The sequence below is a fragment of the Glandiceps talaboti genome, chromosome 7, assembly GCF_964340395.1.
Source record: "Glandiceps talaboti chromosome 7, keGlaTala1.1, whole genome shotgun sequence".
Classification (NCBI taxonomy): Eukaryota; Metazoa; Hemichordata; class Enteropneusta; family Spengelidae; genus Glandiceps; species Glandiceps talaboti.
Window position 1 is genome coordinate 25,740,576 of NC_135555.1, and position 22,758 is coordinate 25,763,333.

The following is a 22,758-nucleotide window of genomic DNA, read 5'->3' on the forward strand; positions in this document are numbered from 1 at the left end:
GTTCTTTTAATGAATTCCATGTTTTACACTGGAAGTTCTCTTAATGAATTCCATGTTTTACCCTGGAAGTTCTCTTAATGAATTCCATGTTTTACCCTGGAAGTTCTTTTAATGAATTCCACATTTTACCCTGGAAGTTCTTTTAATGAATTCCATGTTTTACCCTGGAAGTTCTTTTAATGAATTCCACATTTTACCCTGGAAGTTCTCTTAATGAATTCCACATTTTACCCTGGAAGTTCTCTTAATGAATTCCACATTTTACCCTGGAAGTTCTCTTAATGAATTCCACATTTTACCCTGGAAGTTCTTTTAATGAATTCTACATTTTACCCTGGAAGTTCTTTTAATGAATTCCATGTTTTACCCTGGAAGTTCTCTTAATGAATTCCACATTTTACACTGGAAGTTCTCTTAATGAATTCCACATTTTACCCTGGAAGTTCTCTTAATGAATTCCACATTTTACCCTGGAAGTTCTCTTAATGAATTCCACATTTTACCCTGGAAGTTCTCTTAATGAATTCCACATTTTACCCTGGAAGTTCTCTTAATGAATTCCACATTTTACCCTGGAAGTTCTTTTAATGAATTCCATGTTTTACCCTGGAAGTTCTCTTAATGAATTCCACATTTTACACTGGAAGTTCTCTTAATGAATTCCATGTTTTACCCTGGAAGTTCTTTTAATGAATTCCACATTTTACCCTGGAACGTCTCTTAATGAATTCCATGTTTTACCCTGGAAGTTCTCTTAATGAATTCCATGTTCTACCCTGGAAGTTCTCTTAATGAATTCCACATTTTACCCTGGAAGTTCTTTTAATGAATTCCATGTTTTACCCTGGAAGTTCTTTTAATGAATTCCATGTTTTACCCTGGAACGTCTCTTAATGAATTCCATGTTTTACCCTGGAAGTTCTCTTAATGAATTCCATGTTTTACCCTGGAAGTTCTCTTAATGAATTCCATGTTTTACCCTGGAAGTTCTCTTAATGAATTCCACATTTTACCCTGGAAGTTCTTTTAATGAATTCCATGTTTTACCCTGGAAGTTCTCTTAATGAATTCCACATTCTACCCTGGAAGTTCTCTTAATGAATTCTACATTTTACCCTGGAAGTTCTTTTAATGAATTCCACAATTTACACTGGAAGTTCTTTTAATGAATTCTACATTTTACCCTGGAAGTTCTTTTAATGAATTCTACATTTTACCCTGGAAGTTCTTTTAATGAATTCCATGTTTTACCCTGGAAGTTCTTTTAATGAATTCCACAATTTACACTGGAAGTTCTTTTAATGAATTCCACATTTTACCCTGGAACGTCTCTTAATGAATTCTACATTTTACCCTGGAAGTTCTTTTAATGAATTCCACAATTTACACTGGAAGTTCTTTTAATGAATTCCACATTTTACCCTGGAACGTCTCTTAATGAATTGTACATTTTACCCTGGAAGTTCTCTTAATGAATTCCATGTTTTACCCTGGAAGTTCTTTTAATTAATTCCACATTTTACCCTGGAAGTTCTCTTAATGAATTCCACATTTTACCCTGGAAGTTCTTTTAATGAATTCCATGTTTTACCCTGGAAGTTCTCTTAATGAATTCCACATTCTACCCTGGAAGTTCTCTTAATGAATTCCACATTTTACCCTGGAAGTTCTTTTAATGAATTCCACAATTTACACTGGAAGTTCTTTTAATGAATTCCATGTTTTACCCTGGAAGTTCTCTTAATGAATTCCATGTTTTACCCTGGAAGTTCTTTTAATGAATTCCATGTTTTACCCTGGAAGTTCTTTTAATGAATTCCATGTTTTACCCTGGAACGTCTCTTAATGAATTCCATGTTTTACACTGGAAGTTCTTTTAATGAATTCCATGTTTTACCCTGGAAGTTCTCTTAATGAATTCCACATTTTACCCTGGAAGTTCTCTTAATGAATTCCACGTTTTACCCTGGAAGTTCTTTTAATGAATTCCATGTTTTACCCTGGAAGTTCTCTTAATGAATTCCATGGTTTACACTGGAAGTTCTTTTAATGAATTCCACATTTTACCCTGGAAGTTCTTTTAATGAATTCCATGTTTTACCCTGGAAGTTCTTTTAATGAATTCCATGTTTTACCCTGGAAGTTCTCTTAATGAATTCCACATTTTACCCTGGAAGTTCTCTTAATGAATTCCACGTTTTACCCTGGAAGTTCTTTTAATGAATTCCATGTTTTACCCTGGAAGTTCTCTTAATGAATTCCACATTCTACCCTGGAAGTTCTCTTAATGAATTCCACATTTTACCCTGGAAGTTCTTTTAATGAATTCCACAATTTACACTGGAAGTTCTTTTAATGAATTCCATGTTTTACCCTGGAAGTTCTCTTAATGAATTCCATGTTTTACCCTGGAAGTTCTTTTAATGAATTCCATGTTTTACCCTGGAAGTTCTTTTAATGAATTCCATGTTTTACCCTGGAACGTCTCTTAATTAATTCCACTGTTGACACTGGAAGTTCTTTTAATAAATTCCATGTTTTACCCTGGAAGTTCTCTTAATGAATTCCATGTTTTACCCTGGAAGTTCTTTTAATGAATTCCATGTTTTACCCTGGAAGTTCTTTTAATGAATTCCACGTTTTACCCTGGAAGTTCTTTTAATGAATTCCATGTTTTACCCTGGAAGTTCTTTTAATGAATTCCATGTTTTACCCTGGAAGTTCTCTTAATGAATTCCATGTTTTACCCTGGAAGTTCTCTTAATGAATTCCACGTTTTACCCTGGAACGTCTCTTAATGAATTCTACATTTTACCCTGGAAGTTCTCTTAATGAATTCCATGTTTTACCCTGGAAGTTCTTTTAATGAATTCCACTATTTACCCTGGAAGTTCTCTTAATGAATTCCACATTTTACCCTGGAAGTTCTTTTAATGAATTCCATGTTTTACCCTGGAAGTTCTCTTAATGAATTCCACATTTTACCCTGGAAGTTCTCTTAATGAATTCCATGTTTTACCCTGGAAGTTCTCTTTAAATGAATTCCATGTTTTACCCTGGAACGTCTCTTAATGAATTCCACGTTTTACACTGGAAGTTCTCTTAATGAATTCCACATTTTACCCTGGAAGTTCTTTTAATGAATTCCATGTTTTACCCTGGAAGTTCTCTTAATGAATTCCATGTTTTACCCTGGAAGTTCTTTTAATGAATTCCATGTTTTACCCTGGAAGTTCTATTAATGAATTCCACATTTTACCCTGGAAGTTCTTTTAATGAATTCCATGTTTTACCCTGGAAGTTCTTTTAATGAATTCCACATTTTACACTGGAAGTTCTCTTAATGAATTCCATGTTTTACCCTGGAAGTTCTCTTAATGAATTCCACATTTTACCCTGGAAGTTCTCTTAATGAATTCTACATTTTACCCTGGAAGTTCTTTTAATGAATTCCACATTTTACCCTGGAAGTTCTCTTAATGAATTCTATATTTTACCCTGGAAGTTCTTTTAATTAATTCCACTGTTGACACTGGAAGTTCTTTTAATGAATTCCATGTTTTACACTGGAAGTTCTCTTAATGAATTCCATGTTTTACCCTGGAAGTTCTTTTAATGAATTCCACGTTTTACCCTGGAAGTTCTTTTAATGAATTCCATGTTTTACCCTGGAAGTTCTTTTAATGAATTCCATGTTTTACCCTGGAAGTTCTCTTAATGAATTCCATGTTTTACCCTGGAAGTTCTCTTAATGAATTCCACGTTTTACCCTGGAACGTCTCTTAATGAATTCTACATTTTACCCTGGAAGTTCTCTTAATGAATTCCATGTTTTACCCTGGAAGTTCTTTTAATGAATTCCACATTTTACCCTGGAAGTTCTCTTAATGAATTCCACATTTTACCCTGGAAGTTCTTTTAATGAATTCCATGTTTTACCCTGGAAGTTCTTTTAATGAATTCCATGTTTTACCCTGGAAGTTCTTTTAATGAATTCCATGTTTTACCCTGGAAGTTCTTTTAATGAATTCCATGTTTTACCCTGGAAGTTCTTTTAATGAATTCCATGTTTTACCCTGGAAGTTCTCTTAATGAATTCCATGTTTTACCCTGGAACGTCTCTTAATGAATTCCATGTTTTACACTGGAAGTTCTCTTAATGAATTCCATGTTTTACCCTGGAAGTTCTTTTAATGAATTCCACATTTTACCCTTGAAGTTCTTTTAATGAATTCCATGTTTTACCCAGGAAGTTCTTTTAATGAATTCCACATTTTACCCTGGAAGTTCTCTTAATGAATTCCACATTTTACCCTGGAAGTTCTTTTAATGAATTCCACATTTTACCCTGGAAGTTCTTTTAATGAATTCCACATTTTACACTGGAAGTTCTCTTAATGAATTCCACAATTTACACTGGAAGTTCTTTTAATGAATTCCACGTTTTACCCTGGAAGTTCTCTTAATGAATTCCACATTTTACCCTGGAAGTTCTCTTAATGAATTCCACATTTTACCCTGGAAGTTCTCTTAATGAATTCCACAATTTACACTGGAAGTTCTTTTAATGAATTCCATGTTTTACCCTGGAAGTTCTCTTAATGAATTCCATGTTTTACCCTGGAAGTTCTCTTAATGAATTCCATGTTTTACCCTGGAAGTTCTTTTAATGAATTCCATGTTTTACCCTGGAAGTTCTCTTAATGAATTCCACATTTTACCCTGGAAGTTGTCTTAATGAATTCCATGTTTTACACTGGAAGTTCTTTTAATGAATTCCATGTTTTACCCTGGAAGTTCGTTTAATGAATTCCATGTTTTACCCTGGAAGTTCTTTTAATGAATTCCACATTTTACCCTGGAACGTCTCTTAATGAATTCCATGTTTTACACTGGAAGTTCTTTTAATGAATTCCACATTTTACCCTGGAAGTTCTCTTAATGAATTCCACATTTTACCCTGGAAGTTCTCTTAATGAATTCCACGTTTTACCCTGGAAGTTCTTTTAATGAATTCCATGTTTTACCCTGGAAGTTCTCTTAATGAATTCCATGTTTTACCCTGGAACGTCTCTTAATGAATTCCACGGTTTACCCTGGAAGTTCTTTTAATGAATTCCATGTTTTACCCTGGAAGTTCTCTTAATGAATTCCATGTTTTACCCTGGAACGTCTCTTAATGAATTCCACGGTTTACACTGGAAGTTCTTTTAATGAATTCCACATTTTACCCTGGAAGTTCTCTTAATGAATTCCACATTTTACCCTGGAAGTTCTCTTAATGAATTCCATGTTTTACCCTGGAAGTTCTCTTTAAATGAATTCCATGTTTTACCCTGGAACGTCTCTTAATGAATTCCACGTTTTACACTGGAAGTTCTCTTAATGAATTCCACATTTTACCCTGGAAGTTCTTTTAATGAATTCCATGTTTTACCCTGGAAGTTCTCTTAATGAATTCCACATTTTACCCTGGAAGTTCTTTTAATGAATTCCACATTTTACCCTGGAAGTTCTCTTAATGAATTCCACATTTTACCCTGGAAGTTCTTTTAATGAATTCCATGTTTTACCCTGGAAGTTCTTTTAATGAATTCCACATTTTACCCTGGAAGTTCTTTTAATGAATTCCACATTTTACCCTGGAAGTTCTTTTAATTAATTCCACATTTTACCCTGGAACGTCTCTTAATGAATTCCATGTTTTACCCTGGAAGTTCTTTTAATGAATTCCACATTTTACCCTGGAAGTTCTTTTAATGAATTCCATGTTTTACCCTGGAAGTTCTTTTAATGAATTCCACATTTTACCCTGGAAGTTCTTTTAATGAATTCCATGTTTTACCCTGGAAGTTCTTTTAATGAATTCCACATTTTACCCTGGAAGTTCTTTTAATGAATTCCATGTTTTACCCTGGAAGTTCTTTTAATGAATTCCACATTTTACCCTGGAAGTTCTTTTAATGAATTCCATGTTTTACCCTGGAAGTTCTCTTAATGAATTCCATGTTTTACCCTGGAAGTTCTCTTAATGAATTCCATGGTTTACACTGGAAGTTCTCTTAATGAATTCTACATTCTACCCTGGAAGTTCTTTTAATGAATTCCACAATTTACCCTGGAAGTTCTTTTAATGAATTCCACATTTTACCCTGGAAGTTCTTTTAATGAATTCCATGTTTTACCCTGGAAGTTCTTTTAATGAATTCCACGTTTTACCCTGGAAGTTCTCTTAATGAATTCCACATTTTACCCAAAAAGTTCTTTTAATGAATTCCACGTTTTACCCTGGAACGTCTCTTAATGAATTCTACATTTTACCCTGGAAGTTCTCTTAATGAATTCCATGTTTTACCCTGGAAGTTCTTTTAATGAATTCCACATTTTACCCTGGAAGTTCTCTTAATGAATTCCACATTTTACCCTGGAAGTTCTTTTAAAGAATTACATGTTTTACCCTGGAAGTTCTTTTAATGAATTCCATGTTTTACCCTGGAAGTTCTCTTAATGAATTCTACATTTTACCCTGGAAGTTCTTTTAATGAATTCCATGTTTTACCCTGGAAGTTCTCTTAATGAATTCCATGTTTTACCCTGGAACGTCTCTTAATGAATTCCACATTTTACCCTGGAAGTTCTTTTAATGAATTCCACATTTTACCCTGGAAGTTCTTTTAATGAATTCCACATTTTACCCTGAAAATTCTCTTAATGAATTCCACATTCTACCCTGGAAGTTCTTTTAATGAATTCCATGTTTTACCCTGGAAGTTCTCTTAATGAATTCCATGTTTTACCCTGGAAGTTCTTTTAATGAATTCCACATTTTACCCTGGAAGTTCTTTTAATGAATTCCATGTTTTACCCTGGAACGTCTCTTAATGAATTCCACAGTTTACACTGGAAGTTCTCTTAATGAATTCCATGTTTTACCCTGGAAGGTCTTTTAATGAATTCCACATTTTACCCTGGAACGTCTCTTAATGAATTCCACATTTTACCCTGGAAGTTCTTTTAATGAATTCTACATTTTACCCTGGAATTTCTCTTAATGAATTCTACATTCTACCCTGGAAGTTCTTTTAATGAATTCCACATTTTACCCTGAAAGTTCTCTTAATGAATTCCATGTTTTACCCTGGAAGTTCTTTTAATGAATTCCACATTTTACCCTGAAAGTTCTTTTAATGAATTCCATGTTTTACCCTGGAAGTTCTTTTAATGAATTCCACATTTTACCCTGAAAGTTCTTTTAATGAATTCCACGTTTTACACTGGAAGTTCTCTTAATGAATTCCACAATTTACACTGGAAGTTCTCTTAATGAATTCCATGTTTTACCCTGGAAGTTCTTTTAATGAATTCCACGTTTTACCCTGGAACGTCTCTTAAAGAATTCCATGTTTTACACTGGAAGTTCTCTTAATGAATTCTACATTCTACCCTGGAAGTTCTTTTAATGAATTCCACATTTTACCCTGGAAGTTCTTTTAATGAATTCCATGTTTTACCCTGGAAGTTCTTTTAATGAATTCCACAATTTACACTGGAAGTTCTTTTAATGAATTCCACAATTTACACTGGAAGTTCTTTTAATTAATTCCACGTTTTACCCTGAAAGTTCTCTTAATGAATTCCATGTTTTACCCTGGAAGTTCTTTTAATGAATTCCACAATTTACACTGGAAGTTCTTTTAATGAATTCCATGTTTTACCCTGGAAGTTCTCTTAATGAATTCCATGTTTTACCCTGGAAGTTCTCTTAATGAATTCTACATTTTACCCTGGAAGTTCTTTTAATTAATTCCACTGTTGACACTGGAAGTTCTTTTAATGAATTCCACATTTTACCCTGGAAGTTCTTTTAATGAATTCCACATTTTACACTGGAAGTTCTCTTAATGAATTCCATGTTTTACCCTGGAAGTTCTTTTAATGAATTCCACATTTTTACCCTGTAAGTTCTTTTAATGAATTCTACATTCTACCCTGGAAGTTCTTTTAATGAATTCCACGTTTTACCCTGGAAGTTCTTTTAATGAATTCCACATTTTTACCCTGTAAGTTCTTTTAATGAATTCTACATTCTACCCTGGAAGTTCTTTTAATGAATTCCATGTTTTACCCTGGAAGTTCTTTTAATGAATTCCATGTTTTACCCTGGAAGTTCTTTTAATGAATTCCGTGTTTTACCCTGGAAGTTCTTTTAATGAATTCCATGTTTTACACTGGAAGTTCTCTTAATGAATTCCATGTTTTACCCTGGAAGTTCTCTTAATGAATTCCACGTTTTACCCTGGAAGTTCTCTTAATGAATTCCATATTTTACCCTGGAAGTTCTTTTAATGAATTCCACATTTTACCCTGGAAGTTCTTTTAATGAATTCCATGTTTTACCCTGGAAGTTCTCTTAATGAATTCCATGTTTTACCCTGGAAGTTCTTTTAATGAATTCTACATTCTACCCTGGAAGTTCTCTTAATGAATTCTACATTTTACCCTGGAAGTTCTTTTAATGAATTCTACATTTTACCCTGGAAGTTCTTTTAATGAATTCTACATTTTACCCTGGAAGTTCTTTTAATGAATTCCACATTTTACACTGGAAGTTCTTTTAATGAATTCTACATTTTACCCTGGAAGTTCTTTTAATGAATTCCATGTTCTACCCTGGAAGTTCTTTTAATGAATTCCACATTTTACCCTGGAAGTTCTTTTAATTAATTCCACTGTTGACACTGGAACGTCTCTTAATGAATTCCACGTTTTACCCTGGAAGTTCTTTTAATGAATTCCATGTTTTACCCTGGAAGTTCTTTTAATGAATTCCACAATTTACCCTGGAAGTTCTCTTAATGAATTCCATGTTTTACCCTGGAAGTTCTTTTAATGAATTCCACAATTTACCCTGGAAGTTCTTTTAATGAATTCCATGTTTTACCCTGGAAGTTCTTTTAATGAATTCTACATTTTACCCTGGAAGTTCTCTTAATGAATTCCATGTTTTACACTGGAAGTTCTTTTAATGAATTCCACATTTTACCCTGGAAGTTCTTTTAATGAATTCCATGTTTTACCCTGGAAGTTCTCTTAATGAATTCCATGGTTTACACTGGAAGTTCTTTTAATGAATTCCACATTTTACCCTGGAAGTTCTTTTAATGAATTCCACATTTTACACTAGAAGTTCTCTTAATGAATTCCACATTTTACCCTGGAACGTCTCTTAATGAATTCCACATTTTACCCTTGAAGTTCTTTTAATGAATTCCACAATTTACCCTGGAAGTTCTTTTAATGAATTCCACATTTTACCCTGGAAGTTCTCTTAATATTGTATCTGGTTTCTACGTACTATTAGGATGAAGATGTTAAGAAAGAGAGGCAGAAGGTGAACTCGATTACCGACCCTGCAAGTACTGATGCTGCTGTGGTACTAACCAATCTAACTAAAGTCTACAGCAGTACACTTGACAATATTAGAAGAAAAGTGAAAGATCCCTCGGTGAACCATCTTTGCTTATCTATACCAAAGGGAGAGTGCTTTGGTCTGCTCGGAATTAACGGTAAGTGTTTCACTTTTTTAAATAAGAAAATGGATATTTTATTTATTTATCGCCATTGCTTTTTCATCAGCCAAACAGAACAGACAGAAAAAAAACAAAACAAGGCACATCTCGATCGCCCACACAGAAGTATATTCCTTGTATGGAGCCACTTTCCCTGTATTTATTTATTTATTTATTTATTTATTTATTTATTTATTTATTTATTTGATTATTTGATTGTTATATGTATTTATTTATGTATTTAATTTTAACAGATTAAGAGAACTCTAGCTAACAAACATAAAAGAGGGAGAGGGAAAGTTATTATAGGGAGTGGTTCACAGTTGGAGGTTATTTGTTGGAGGTTATTTGACTTTATTATCCCTCATGAATTGGTTCATTCCCATAGCCTTCCAAAATGTGGGTTTTAACTTATAAATGTATTTTCCACTGACACAGGTAATATTGTCTGAGAAATTCTATGTTTTGGAAAGCAGTGACAGCCACATATGTTTGTTTTTTTATCAGGTGCTGGAAAAACAACTACATTCCGTATGATGACAGGAGATCTTGGCCTAACAGCAGGAACAGCACATATGGGTGGATACAGTATTCAATCAGAGAAAAGGGAGGTACGAACTCCGTACGCGTCTTCTTTATATGTTCCATTTATATTATCGTTCCATTTATATTATCGTTCCAGGTACATACAATGAACAATGTGTCTATTGACATTGCAGAGTCAATCCTCGACATATTCAGTCACTAACAAAGGATGTTTTTCAACTTTGACTTACTTGTATGTATGTATGTATGTATGTATGTATGTATGTATGTATGTATGTATGCATTGTATGAATCAATCATCACACTGCATGAGTCCAAGCTAGATAATTTGTTAGGTGACCACTATGGACTAATTGTATCTCACAAACACTTTGGACTTGGATACTAATTGTATCTCACATACACTATGGACTTAGATACTAATTGTATCTCACATACACTTTGAACTTAGATACTAATTGTATCTCACAAACACTTTGGACTTGGATACTAATTGTATCTCACATACACTTTGAACTTAGATACTAATTGTATCTCACATAGACTTTGAACTTAGCTACTAATTGTATCTCACATACACTATGGACTTAGATACTAATTGTATCTCACATACACTTTGAACTTAGATACTAATTGTATCTCACATACACTATGGACTTAGATACTAATTGTATCTCACATACACTATGGACTTAGATACTAATTGTATCTCACATACACTATGAACTTAGATACTAATTGTATCTCACATACACTTTGGACTTGGATACTAATTGTATCTCACATACACTATGGACTTAGATACTAATTGTATCTCACATACACTATGGACTTAGATACTAATTGTATCTCACATACACTATGGACTTAGATACTAATTGTATCTCACATACACTATGGACTTAGATACTAATTGTATCTCACATACACTATGGACTTAGATACTAATTGTATCTCACATACACTATGGACTTAGATACTAATTGTATCTCACATACACTATGAACTTAGATACTAATTGTATCTCACATACACTTTGAACTTAGATACTAATTGTATCTCACAAACACTTTGAACTTAGCTACTAATTGTATCTCACATACACTTTGAACTTAGATACTAATTGTATCTCACATAGACTTTGAACTTAGCTACTAATTGTATCTCACATACACTATGGACTTAGATACTAATTGTATCTCACATACACTTTGAACTTAGATACTAATTGTATCTCACATACACTATGGTCTTAGATACTAATTGTATCTCACATACACTTTGAACTTAGATACTAATTGTATCTCACAAACACTTTGAACTTAGATACTAATTGTATCTCACATACACTTTGAACTTAGATACTAATTGTATCTCACATAGACTTTGAACTTAGCTACTAATTGTATCTCACATACACTATGGACTTAGATACTAATTGTATCTCACATACACTTTGAACTTAGATACTAATTGTATCTCACATACACTATGGTCTTAGATACTAATTGTATTTTTGGGATAATAAAGTAGAGGGCAAGAACTTTAATCTTGTTTGTATGAGTCCAGAAACTGACCAAAAGGGCAACAACCTGAAAATAAAGTTGGACTAAACTTCGTACAGTGAAAAAACTTTTCACACTTTCCAATATGAAAATAATATGAAAACATAATACTTTTTTCTGGATTTTTGTCTTAAATGGCTCTGTGCCTTGAAACGCAACTATACACACACCAACACAATGATATCCATATTTTATCCAAGAGCAAATACACATTATTGTTGTTGTTGTTGTTGTTGTTGTTGTTGTTGTAGTAGTATACCATACACAGTTATATACTGTATTTTTTGTTTGCTGTTAATATATTCTAACTTTTGGAAACACTTTAGGTCGATTCTTTATTAGTGCTTTTTGTACTTTTTAGACTTTAATTTATGGAAGGTTTTCACTTCAGTGTTACATTTTAGTGCTTTTTCTTTTCTTTTTATTTGTATGGACCGCTGGCCTGAAATAAAGAATAATAAAAAATAATATAATATTAATTTTGTGTACATACAAGGTCACCAACGCCAACCTTCAAATTTTCTTATCTTCATCGATACATCTTTTGTCTTTACAGGTACAACAGCGAATTGGTTACTGTCCACAGGTAAAGCCATGGAAATTCAAATGATTTGGAATCTTTACAGATATCTTATCCTAGATCTTGTGCTGAACAATTTACAACATTTGATGAAAATGAGGCTTTTCACCTTTAGGTTTCTTATTAAGTATTCGTAATAAATAAGACTTCTATAATTGTTATAAGGTACTTGTCATTTTCTGTGGCAACCAGGGTGGGGGTGGGGGTGGGGGTGGGGTGTCGGTGAATTTAATCCATCAGGCCGATGAAAAGTCACTTAATCCCTCTGTAAAACTGAAAAGTGGCTGACCCCTATCACTTAATTTTAAACATTGCTGAACCCCCCCCCCCCCCACACACACACACACATTTCATATTTACATGATAGGTATTTGATTGTGGCTCAGAGTGGACTGCTTGACTATGTCTTGTGCATACTTTATAAGATAGCAACATACTAAATTAGCCACTACACAGAAAGGAGTTGAATAGCATCATGACAGTAAGACTGTAAGAGGTAGGGGAAGAACTTGGGACTGAGATATATGTCAACCTATTGTGGAAGCTGGGTCTAAGGGTGCTTCACCTAGGAGCTCTGGAGGGTTTTACTCATCAAGTCAATTTTAGGCCATTCTGAGCATTTCAGGTAATAAATAGCACCATCAAGTATCATGAACCTATTTTGTACACATATGGTTGAAATATGTTAAAAAGGTTTCTTTAAAAAGTTAGATGACACCATTATAGTAAAAGTCACACATCTTATGTAATCATAAGTAGGGGGAAAATTTGAGAGATTCCTTATTTTTGCTAATAATTTCACCTCTATAAAAGACAATATCATCTAAAATTAGCAATTAATTTTAATACATACATATATATATATATATATATATATATATATATATATATATAAATTAATTTTAATACATACATACATATATATATATATATATATATATATATATATATATATATATATATATATATATATATATATATATATATATATATATATATATATATATATATATGAAGTCAGTGGTAAGATTTGTCCGTAGTACAGTGCTCGATACGTCTGCACGCAGAGCGTCTTGTAGAGACGAAAAACCCGACTTGATTTTCTTCTACCCTCAACATATATATATATATATATATATATATATATATATATATATATATATATATATATATATATATATATATATATATATATATATATATATATATATATATATATATACACATATATGTGTGTGTGTGTGTGTGAGTGAGTATCAATCTGCTAAGACAGTGCTCTATACCGCAGTGGCAGAGTGTAATAGTTTACTGTCATGATGCTATTAAACTCCTTTCTGTGTAGTGGCTAATTTAGTATGTTGCTATCTTATAAAGTATGCACAAGACATAGTCAAAACTATATATATATATATATATATATATATATATATATATATATATATATATATATATATATATATATATATATATATATATATATATATATATATATATATATATATATATATATGATCCTTATGTAGTAGGGTTAAAATATTTAAGAAAAGTTTAATACAATTATGACAGTAAAAGTTGGTGCAGTCATCTGATTGTTTGATTGACTGCATGAGTGACCACTGAGGTGAGGGAGTCCTAGAGAGCCTCCCCCTAGCAGATCTTGAGGTTTTTTGGCTCCTCTATTAAGGCAATTTTAGGTTACTCATAAATTTTATGGTAATGTTTCACAGCTTCGAAAACTTTAGGTTAATGCAAGTTTCACATGAGTTTCACGTGACACATAAAAATGGGCCAGGTAAGTGTCTGTAACATTGGTATAGTGGCATTACTATTGCAGATATAGTGAAGTCGATCACTGGTATGTTAGAGAACTTAGGTGCTCATATACCTAGCTACTATGTATAATACAAACTAGTGTCCATAACATGTAATGTCCGAAATAGAAAGTATGCAATGCCTTCATACTGAAGAGTAGAACAATTTAGATTAACTTTTTTTATAAAGTTTAAAACTCTCTATGAAGATTACCATTACGGAACTTTGAACTTTTGACCCAGAGTGCAATATATGTGAAGCATTGACCATTGATTGTGAAGAGCCGAGTATTTACATGACATATTTTGTGTGTGTGTGTGTGTGTGTGTGTGTGTGTGTGTGTGTGTGTGTGTGTGTGTGTGTGTGTGTGTGTGTGTGTGTGTGTGTGTGTGTGGTTGAGCATCACTCCAGGTGAAGTAATATTAAAGAATATAGGTAAGAAACAGGGACAAAAGAACAAATTTACAGTTCAGACAAGCTAGGTCATGCCATTGTAGAAATGGATTTTTCTTCAATCAACACAATGACCCACCCCCATCCAAAATTTTCAAAACAGTGACCCGCTTTCCCCCCCCCCTCCCACTACCAATTTCAGAAACATGGTAACCCCCTACCAATCCAACCCCTCCCCCCATACGGTCTAAGAAACTGACCGTTTCCTGAAGTTATCGTCAGACAGTTAAGAGAGCCATTATAATTTTATCTTGCAGTTTGATGCCTTAATCGACAAACTAACTGGTCGTGAAGTACTTCGTATGTATGCCCGTTTACGTGGAATTCAGCCTCATATGGTTGAAGCTGTGGTTAATTCCTGTATAAGTCATTTAAATTTGGGCAAATGGGCTGACAAGCTATGTGGTGATTACAGGTAGGCATTCAATTATGGACACTGCATTGTGCCTTGAGTTCAAAAACAATGGAGGGTCCAGGACCCTCCACTATCTAATGTTTAACCGTAGACTTTGGGAATTAAGAGATCTTTCTCCAATGTCTATGATTCAACAAATCAACAAATGGGCTGACAATCTATATTGTGATTACAGGTAGGCATTCAATTATGGACACTATGTCTTGAGTTCTACTTGGAAATCATCTATATTGTGATTACAGGTAGGCATTCAATTATGGACACTATGTCTTGAGTTCTACTTGGAAATCATCTATATTGTGACAGGTAGGCATTCAATTATGGACACTATGTCTTGAGTTCTACTTGGAAATCATCTATATTGTGATTACAGGTAGGCATTCAATTATGGACACTATGTCTTGAGTTCTACTTGGAAATCATCTACTGGTAACTCAATCAATCATACTTTCAAGAGAGGATTTTAAGAGTAAGGTAATTTTTATTAAGTTTTAAAGTGAAATAATTTTACTTATTGTGTTCATTATAGTGGTGGAAATAAACGGAAGTTGAGCACAGCAACAGCCATGGTTGGAAATCCACCAATGATATTTTTGGTAAGTCACATGACTGCATTTACAGGCTGAACGTAATGTGTAGTGATACGTATACATTAGACCTGATTTGGAAATTTCTCTTACAACTTCTATTCAATTTAGTTCATGTACATTACTCACGTTGACTATTTAGAATCTTTGTAGGTACTAACTACCTAACTAACATGTCATACCTATGGAGGTGCATTTATATAATTTTTATCTTTTTATCGTAAGTTCTGTTTTTTGTCTTTTTTAAGGATGAGCCCACAGCCGGTATGGATCCTAGGGCTCGACGATTCCTATGGAATGCAATCACACGATTAATGAAGGGTGGAAGATGTATAGTGTTAACTTCACACAGGTAATATAGTGTTAACTTCACACAGGTAATATTATAGTGTTAACTTCACAAGGGAATATTATAGTGTTAACTTCACACAAGCAATATAGTGTTAACTTCACAGGTAATATAGTGTTAACTTCACAGGTAATGTAGTGTTAACTTCACAGGTAATATAGTGTTAACTTCACACAGGTAGTATAGTGTTAACTTCATACAGGTAGTATAGTGTTAACTTCACACAGGTAATCTAGTGTTAACTTCACAAAGGTCACACAGTGTTAACTTCATACAGGTAATATAGTGTTAACTTCATACAGGTAGTATAGTGTTAACTTCACACAGGTAATCTAGTGTTAACTTCACACAGGTAATGTAGTGTTAACTTCACACAGGTAATATAGTGTTAACTTCACAAAGGTCACACAGTGTTAACTTCACAGGTAATATAGTGTTAACTTCATAAGGTAATATTATAGTGTTAACTTCATACAGGTAATATAGTGTTAACTTCATACAGGTAAATAGTGTTAACTTCACAGGTAATGTAGTGTATGTATGTATGTATGTATGTATGTATGTATGTATGTATGTATATGCATGTATGTATGTATGTTAACAATGTCAGCGTTTTAATGTATGACATTATTCCAAACTATTCCAATAAGATAACCTTATAATGGCAAGGTATTTGACGCATGATGTAGTTTTACAAATCCACAATATTGAAAACGTGACCACATTGTCGACTGATTCGTAAAAGTTGACAAAGTATGGAATATAATTGAAATATTTGAAAGTAAAGATAACTTCTGTTAGCTAAACATTGTTCATTAGTAGTGAGTATTTTATCTGACACCAGTCAACTCCAGACAATGTAGTTTGTGTTGATTTTACAAATAATAATTGTCTCTAACATTATTATGGTATTCTACTATTATGTAGTATGGAAGAATGTGAAGCATTATGTACAAGGTTGGCAATCATGGTGAACGGACAGTTTAAATGTCTTGGAAGCACACAACATCTGAAGAGCAAGTATGTATACTAATGTTATTGAGACTAAACACTAACATATCCATGAACATTGTGGCGCTAATATAGTGAGGTGAAAGTGCCTGGTAGGTGATCCTACAATACATGATGGATTTCGTCAATCACTTACCAGTAATTTGTTTGATTTATATAATATCCTTTCCTTACTAAGTTTTATTGCATACGACCTTCTTACCAAGTTCATTATATTAGTCAGCTGCCAACAATTAACATGAACAGACCAAGAAAAAAGACCAACAAAAGCAAATTGCTAACTTAATTTCCATTGATGACGTTGACTATATGAACTAAATTTCTATAGTTCTTGTTTTCTTTGGCCTACAAATACAGTAATTGTAACATTAGCAAAGTAAAGAACGTCAAATATGAAAACTGTACGAATGTCCAAGACTCATTTAGCTTCACTAATTAGTTTTCACTAGACTGAAAACAAAGTATTCTAGTATTCTTGGTGTTTGTGTTCTGTAGGTTTGGAAGTGGGTATACTCTAATGGTGAAAGTGGAGCAGACAGTTGGTACACAGCCTATTAAAGATTTTGTTACACAAGCATTCCCGGTGTCAAAATTGCTCGAAGAACATATGGTAAGTATTTTCATGTTATGACATAGTTATTTAGAGAGAGAGACATATTGTACCCAGAAGCCACTGGGAACATAAAAGTACATGATTGCGTCATTATTTCTTCCGTAAGGAAGAGATATATTTATGGGTGGAAGTCTGTGTGTGTGTCTGTCTGTCTGTGTCATCATTTCACCATAACGGGTAGCTCAATTCAAACGAAATTTTGAAGACGTATTCCATAGGGTATTGGCAAGACTGAATTAGGTTTTGGTAAAAATCCTGTGAATATTAATGAGCAATTTACGTAATTAATGATTTTCGGTAATTAGGCTATATCTCAAGAATGCATGCTTTCAATTCATTATAACTTGGTACACACATCTGCAATAGCAAAGCGCACTTGTCCTGAAAATATTACTAATGTAGCTTTTAGATTTAATAAGATATTGGCATATTTTTGGGACATTGTACACACGATCGTCATGGACATTAAAGGATCTGTGTCATCGTTTTCTCCATAACGGGTAGCTCAATTCAAACGAAATTTTGAAGACGTATTCCGTAGGGTAATGGCAAGACTTGATTAGGTTTTGGTAAAAATCCTGTGAATATTAATGAGCAATTTACGTAATTAATGATTTTCGGTAATTAGGCTATATCTCAAGAATGCATGCTTTCAATTCATTATAACTTGGTACACACATCTGCAATAGCAAAGCGCACTTGTCCTGAAAATATTACTAATGTAGCTTTTAGATTTAATAAGATATTGGCATATTTTTGGGACATTGTACACACGATCGTCATGGACATTAAAGGATCTGTGTCATCGTTTTCTCCATAACGGGTAGCTCAATTCAAACGAAATTTTGAAGACGTATTCCGTAGGGTAATGGCAAGACTTGATTAGGTTTTGGTAAAAATCCTGTGAATATTAATGAGCAATTTACGTAATTAATGATTTTTGGTAATTAGGCTATATCTCAAGAATGCACCCTTCAAATTCATTAAAACTTGGTACACACATTTGCGGTACCAAAGCGCACCTGTCCTGAAAATATTATTAATGTAGCTTTTAGTTTTAATAAGTTATTGGCATATTTTTGATTGGCCACAAAAAAGAAAAAAAAATAGTTTCTCGTCAGGAAATGTCGTCTAAAGTGGTGCGACTTTATCACCATTTTCTAAAACACGACTGGCTCAATTCAAACGAAATTTATTGCATGTGTTCTGTAGGGTAGTGACAAGAACTGATTAGGTTTCGGTAAACATCCCAAGAATATTAACAAGAAATTTACATAATTAATGGTTTTCGGTAATTAGGCTATATCTCAGGAATTCACACTTCAAATTCAATATAATTTGATACATGCATTTGCGATACCAAAAGCGCACTTGTCCTGAAAATATTATTGATGTAGCTTTTAGTTTTAATAAGTTATTGGCATATTTTCGATTGTTCACAAAAAGAAAAAAATAGTTTCTCGTCAGGAAATGTCGTCTAAAGTGGTGCAACTTTATCACCATTTTCTAAAACACGACTGGCTCAATTCAAACGAAATTTATTGCATGTGTTCTGTAGGGTAGTGACAAGAACTGATTAGGTTTCGGTAAACATCCCAAGAATATTAACAAGAAATTTACATAATTAATGGTTTTCGGTAATTAGGCTATATCTCAGGAATTCACACTTCAAATTCAATATAATTTGATACATGCATTTGCGATACCAAAGCGCACTTGTCCCGAAAATACTTTTGATGTAGTTTTTAGTTTTAATAAGTTATTGGCATATTTTCGATTGGCCACAAAAAGAAAAAAATAGTTTCTTGTCAGGAAATGTCGTCTAAAGTGGTGCGACTTTATCACCATTTTCTAAAACACGACTGGCTCAATTTAAACGAAATTTATTGCATGTGTTCTGTAGGGTAGTGACAAGAACTGATTAGGTTTTGGTAAACATCCCAAGAATATTAACGAGAAATTTACATAATTAATGGTTTTCGGTAATTAGGCTATATCTCAGGAATTCACACTTCAAATTCAATATAATTTGATACATGCATTTGCGATACCAAAAGCGCACTTGTCCTGAAAATATTATTGATGTAGCTTTTAGTTTTAATAAGTTATTGGCATATTTTCGATTGTTCACAAAAAGAAAAAAATAGTTTCTCGTCAGGAAATGTCGTCTAAAGTGGTGCAACTTTATCACCATTTTCTAAAACACGACTGGCTCAATTCAAACGAAATTTATTGCATGTGTTCTGTAGGGTAGTGACAAGAACTGATTAGGTTTCGGTAAACATCCCAAGAATATTAACAAGAAATTTACATAATTAATGGTTTTCGGTAATTAGGCTATATCTCAGGAATTCACACTTCAAATTCAATATAATTTGATACATGCATTTGCGATACCAAAGCGCACTTGTCCCGAAAATACTTTTGATGTAGTTTTTAGTTTTAATAAGTTATTGGCATATTTTCGATTGGCCACAAAAAGAAAAAAATAGTTTCTTGTCAGGAAATGTCGTCTAAAGTGGTGCGACTTTATCACCATTTTCTAAAACACGACTGGCTCAATTTAAACGAAATTTATTGCATGTGTTCTGTAGGGTAGTGACAAGAACTGATTAGGTTTTGGTAAACATCCCAAGAATATTAACGAGAAATTTACATAATTAATGGTTTTCGGTAATTAGGCTACATCTCAAGAATGCACACTTCAAATTCAATATAATTTAATACATGCATTTGCAATACCAAAGCGCACTTGTCCAGAAAATATTATTGATGTAGCTTTTAGTTTTAATAAATTATTGGCATATTTTTGTAGGCCACTAAAAAGGAAAAAATAGTTTCTCGTCAGGAAATGTTGTCTAAAGTGGTACGACGATGCGCTTATTTTTTTCAATTTACATCTGGTACTGCATGACTTTAAAAACCACTTAAAAATAAATACATCCCAGTCAAGCTTCGTTTCTAAAAGTTACATTTAAGAAAAATGCCTTACAGTAACTGCTAATTATAATAAATTATTTGTTACAACTGTGGAGTAGGTGATTTTCTATGATTCTCTACGATTCTCTACGAATGTATTTGTGTATGCCTTCCTCTGTCTGTCTGTCTGTCTGTCTGTCTGTCTGTCTGTCTGTCTGTCTGTCTGTCTGTCTGTCTGTCTCTCTCTGTCTCTCTCTGTCTCTCTCTCTCTCTGTCTCTCTCTCTCTCTCTCTCTCTCTCTCTCTCTCTCTCTCTCTCTCTCTCTCTCTCTCTCCCCCCTCATCACCAGATCTCATTTGTTTATCTTTGCAGGGCATGTTGCACTATCAAATTGATGATAATACTTTGACATGGTCCTATATATTCGGTCAAATTGAAGGCAATAAAGAACAATTACAACTTATTGACTACAGTGTCAGTCAAACATCTCTAGACCAGGTGAGACTTTATACACCAACGTATGTTAACTGATTCATATTTATGTGTTGTTGCCAAAGCTTCATATCGCTAACTGATCCGTATGTTACAGTGTTAGTTGAGATCGATTTATTGTTACAAATCATTATTCATACAGCTCTTCAGGGTTTAACACAATGTTTTGTCAAAATTTATAAAATTAATGTATTCTCTGTGCTCATCTAGGCTAGTTATAAAATGTTGACAGGAAGGTTCTATCTATTATTCCCTATATTTAATGACTAGTCAGTTCTATCTGTTACTCTCTATATTTGATGACTAAGCCAGGTACATTTGGTCCGCTGAAATTTTCATCTGAGTTTCATGTAACTTATGATTGTTATGTCTCACTGGTTCTAAAGATTTATTATTTTATTCATTGGAAGGTGATACCTCTCATTTTCTATTTTTAGTGATTTTTAGAAACTGGTCACCAGTGTGCTCTTTGTGTTTGTTGCATATTTTCCTAGGACTTGGTCTGCTCAAATCATTTTGCGCCATTTTTCTTATTATCGTTGGTAAACAATATGACAAATATCCTTGTATTTTGATCTCCAAACAAACCATAGCTTTCATTAATACAGTCTGTAAGTTGTCTTACAGTTGTATTCATTTACTTCCTTTACATGGTATTGGCAACACACAATTTATATATTGCCTAATTCAATTCTATATTTGTTTTCAGGTATTTGTCAACTTTGCCAAGGGGCAGCATAGCGAAGACAAAAAGTCATAACCATGATCATTTGTTGATGTGTACATGAACTATTTAGAATTTGATAAAGTATTATCCAAGTTTAACATTCTAAAGTTGTGTACATGTGCAGAACAAAATTAAAATAACTATAGGGATGTTAATAATCATTGAATAAAACCACCAAACCATTATCAATTGTCAAAAGAAAACTGTTCATTTGAACACCATGCCATTGGTCCTAGTATATTGTCATTACTTTATAGTAAATAAATTGTAAACTAAAAGCCTTCCGTAAGGGTAAAAAATAAAACACAGATTGTCTGAATGCAACATTCTGAGCTACTATACATGATGTATCCCATAATAATCTACTGCGTGTTGAAACAAAACAAATGTGATGTGAAGAAACGATAGACATTATCATCGAAGTAAATTGGCGATCAGATGGCTAATGTACAATGTACACATATGGCTAATGTACAATATACTACAGATGGCTAATGTACAATATACTATATATGGCTAATGTACAATATACTGCAGATGGATAGTACAATATACTACAGATGGCTAATGTACAATATACTACAGATGGCTAATGTACAATATACTACAGATGGATAATGTACAATATACTACAGATGGCTAATGTACAATATACTACAGATGGATAATGTACAATATACTACAGATGGCTAATGTACAATATACTACAGATGGATAATGTACAATATACTATATATGGCTAATGTACAATATACTATATATGGCTAATGTACAATATACTACAGATGGCTAATGTACAATATACTACAGATGGATAATGTACAATATACTGCAGATGGATAATGTACAATATACTACAGATGGCTAATGTACAATATACTACAGATGGCTAATGTACAATATACTACAGATGGATAATGTACAATATACTATATATGGCTAATGTACAATATACTGCAGATGGCTAATGTACAATATACTATATATGGCTAATGTACAATATACTACAGATGGCTAATGTACAATATACTATAGATGGCTAATGTACAATGTACTATAGATGGCTAATGTACAATATACTATATATGGCTAATGTACAATATACTGCAGATGGCTAATG

General features: G+C 33.1%; 1 protein-coding gene across 1 annotated transcript in view; it reads left to right on the forward strand.

Moving 5' to 3' along the window:
* Positions 1 to 21,671, forward strand: part of LOC144438134 (phospholipid-transporting ATPase ABCA3-like) — a 105,549-nt gene extending 83,878 nt beyond the window's left edge. Inside the window, exons 28-37 of the mRNA XM_078127164.1 lie at positions 9,362 to 9,566; positions 10,077 to 10,180; positions 12,237 to 12,266; positions 14,783 to 14,940; positions 15,470 to 15,536; positions 15,776 to 15,879; positions 16,804 to 16,896; positions 17,383 to 17,497; positions 20,792 to 20,917; positions 21,621 to 21,671. Of these exons, the coding sequence (XP_077983290.1) occupies positions 9,362 to 9,566; positions 10,077 to 10,180; positions 12,237 to 12,266; positions 14,783 to 14,940; positions 15,470 to 15,536; positions 15,776 to 15,879; positions 16,804 to 16,896; positions 17,383 to 17,497; positions 20,792 to 20,917; positions 21,621 to 21,671 (1,053 nt within the window). The remainder of the gene's footprint in view (positions 1 to 9,361; positions 9,567 to 10,076; positions 10,181 to 12,236; positions 12,267 to 14,782; positions 14,941 to 15,469; positions 15,537 to 15,775; positions 15,880 to 16,803; positions 16,897 to 17,382; positions 17,498 to 20,791; positions 20,918 to 21,620) is intronic.
* The last annotated feature ends 1,087 nt before the right edge of the window (positions 21,672 to 22,758 follow it).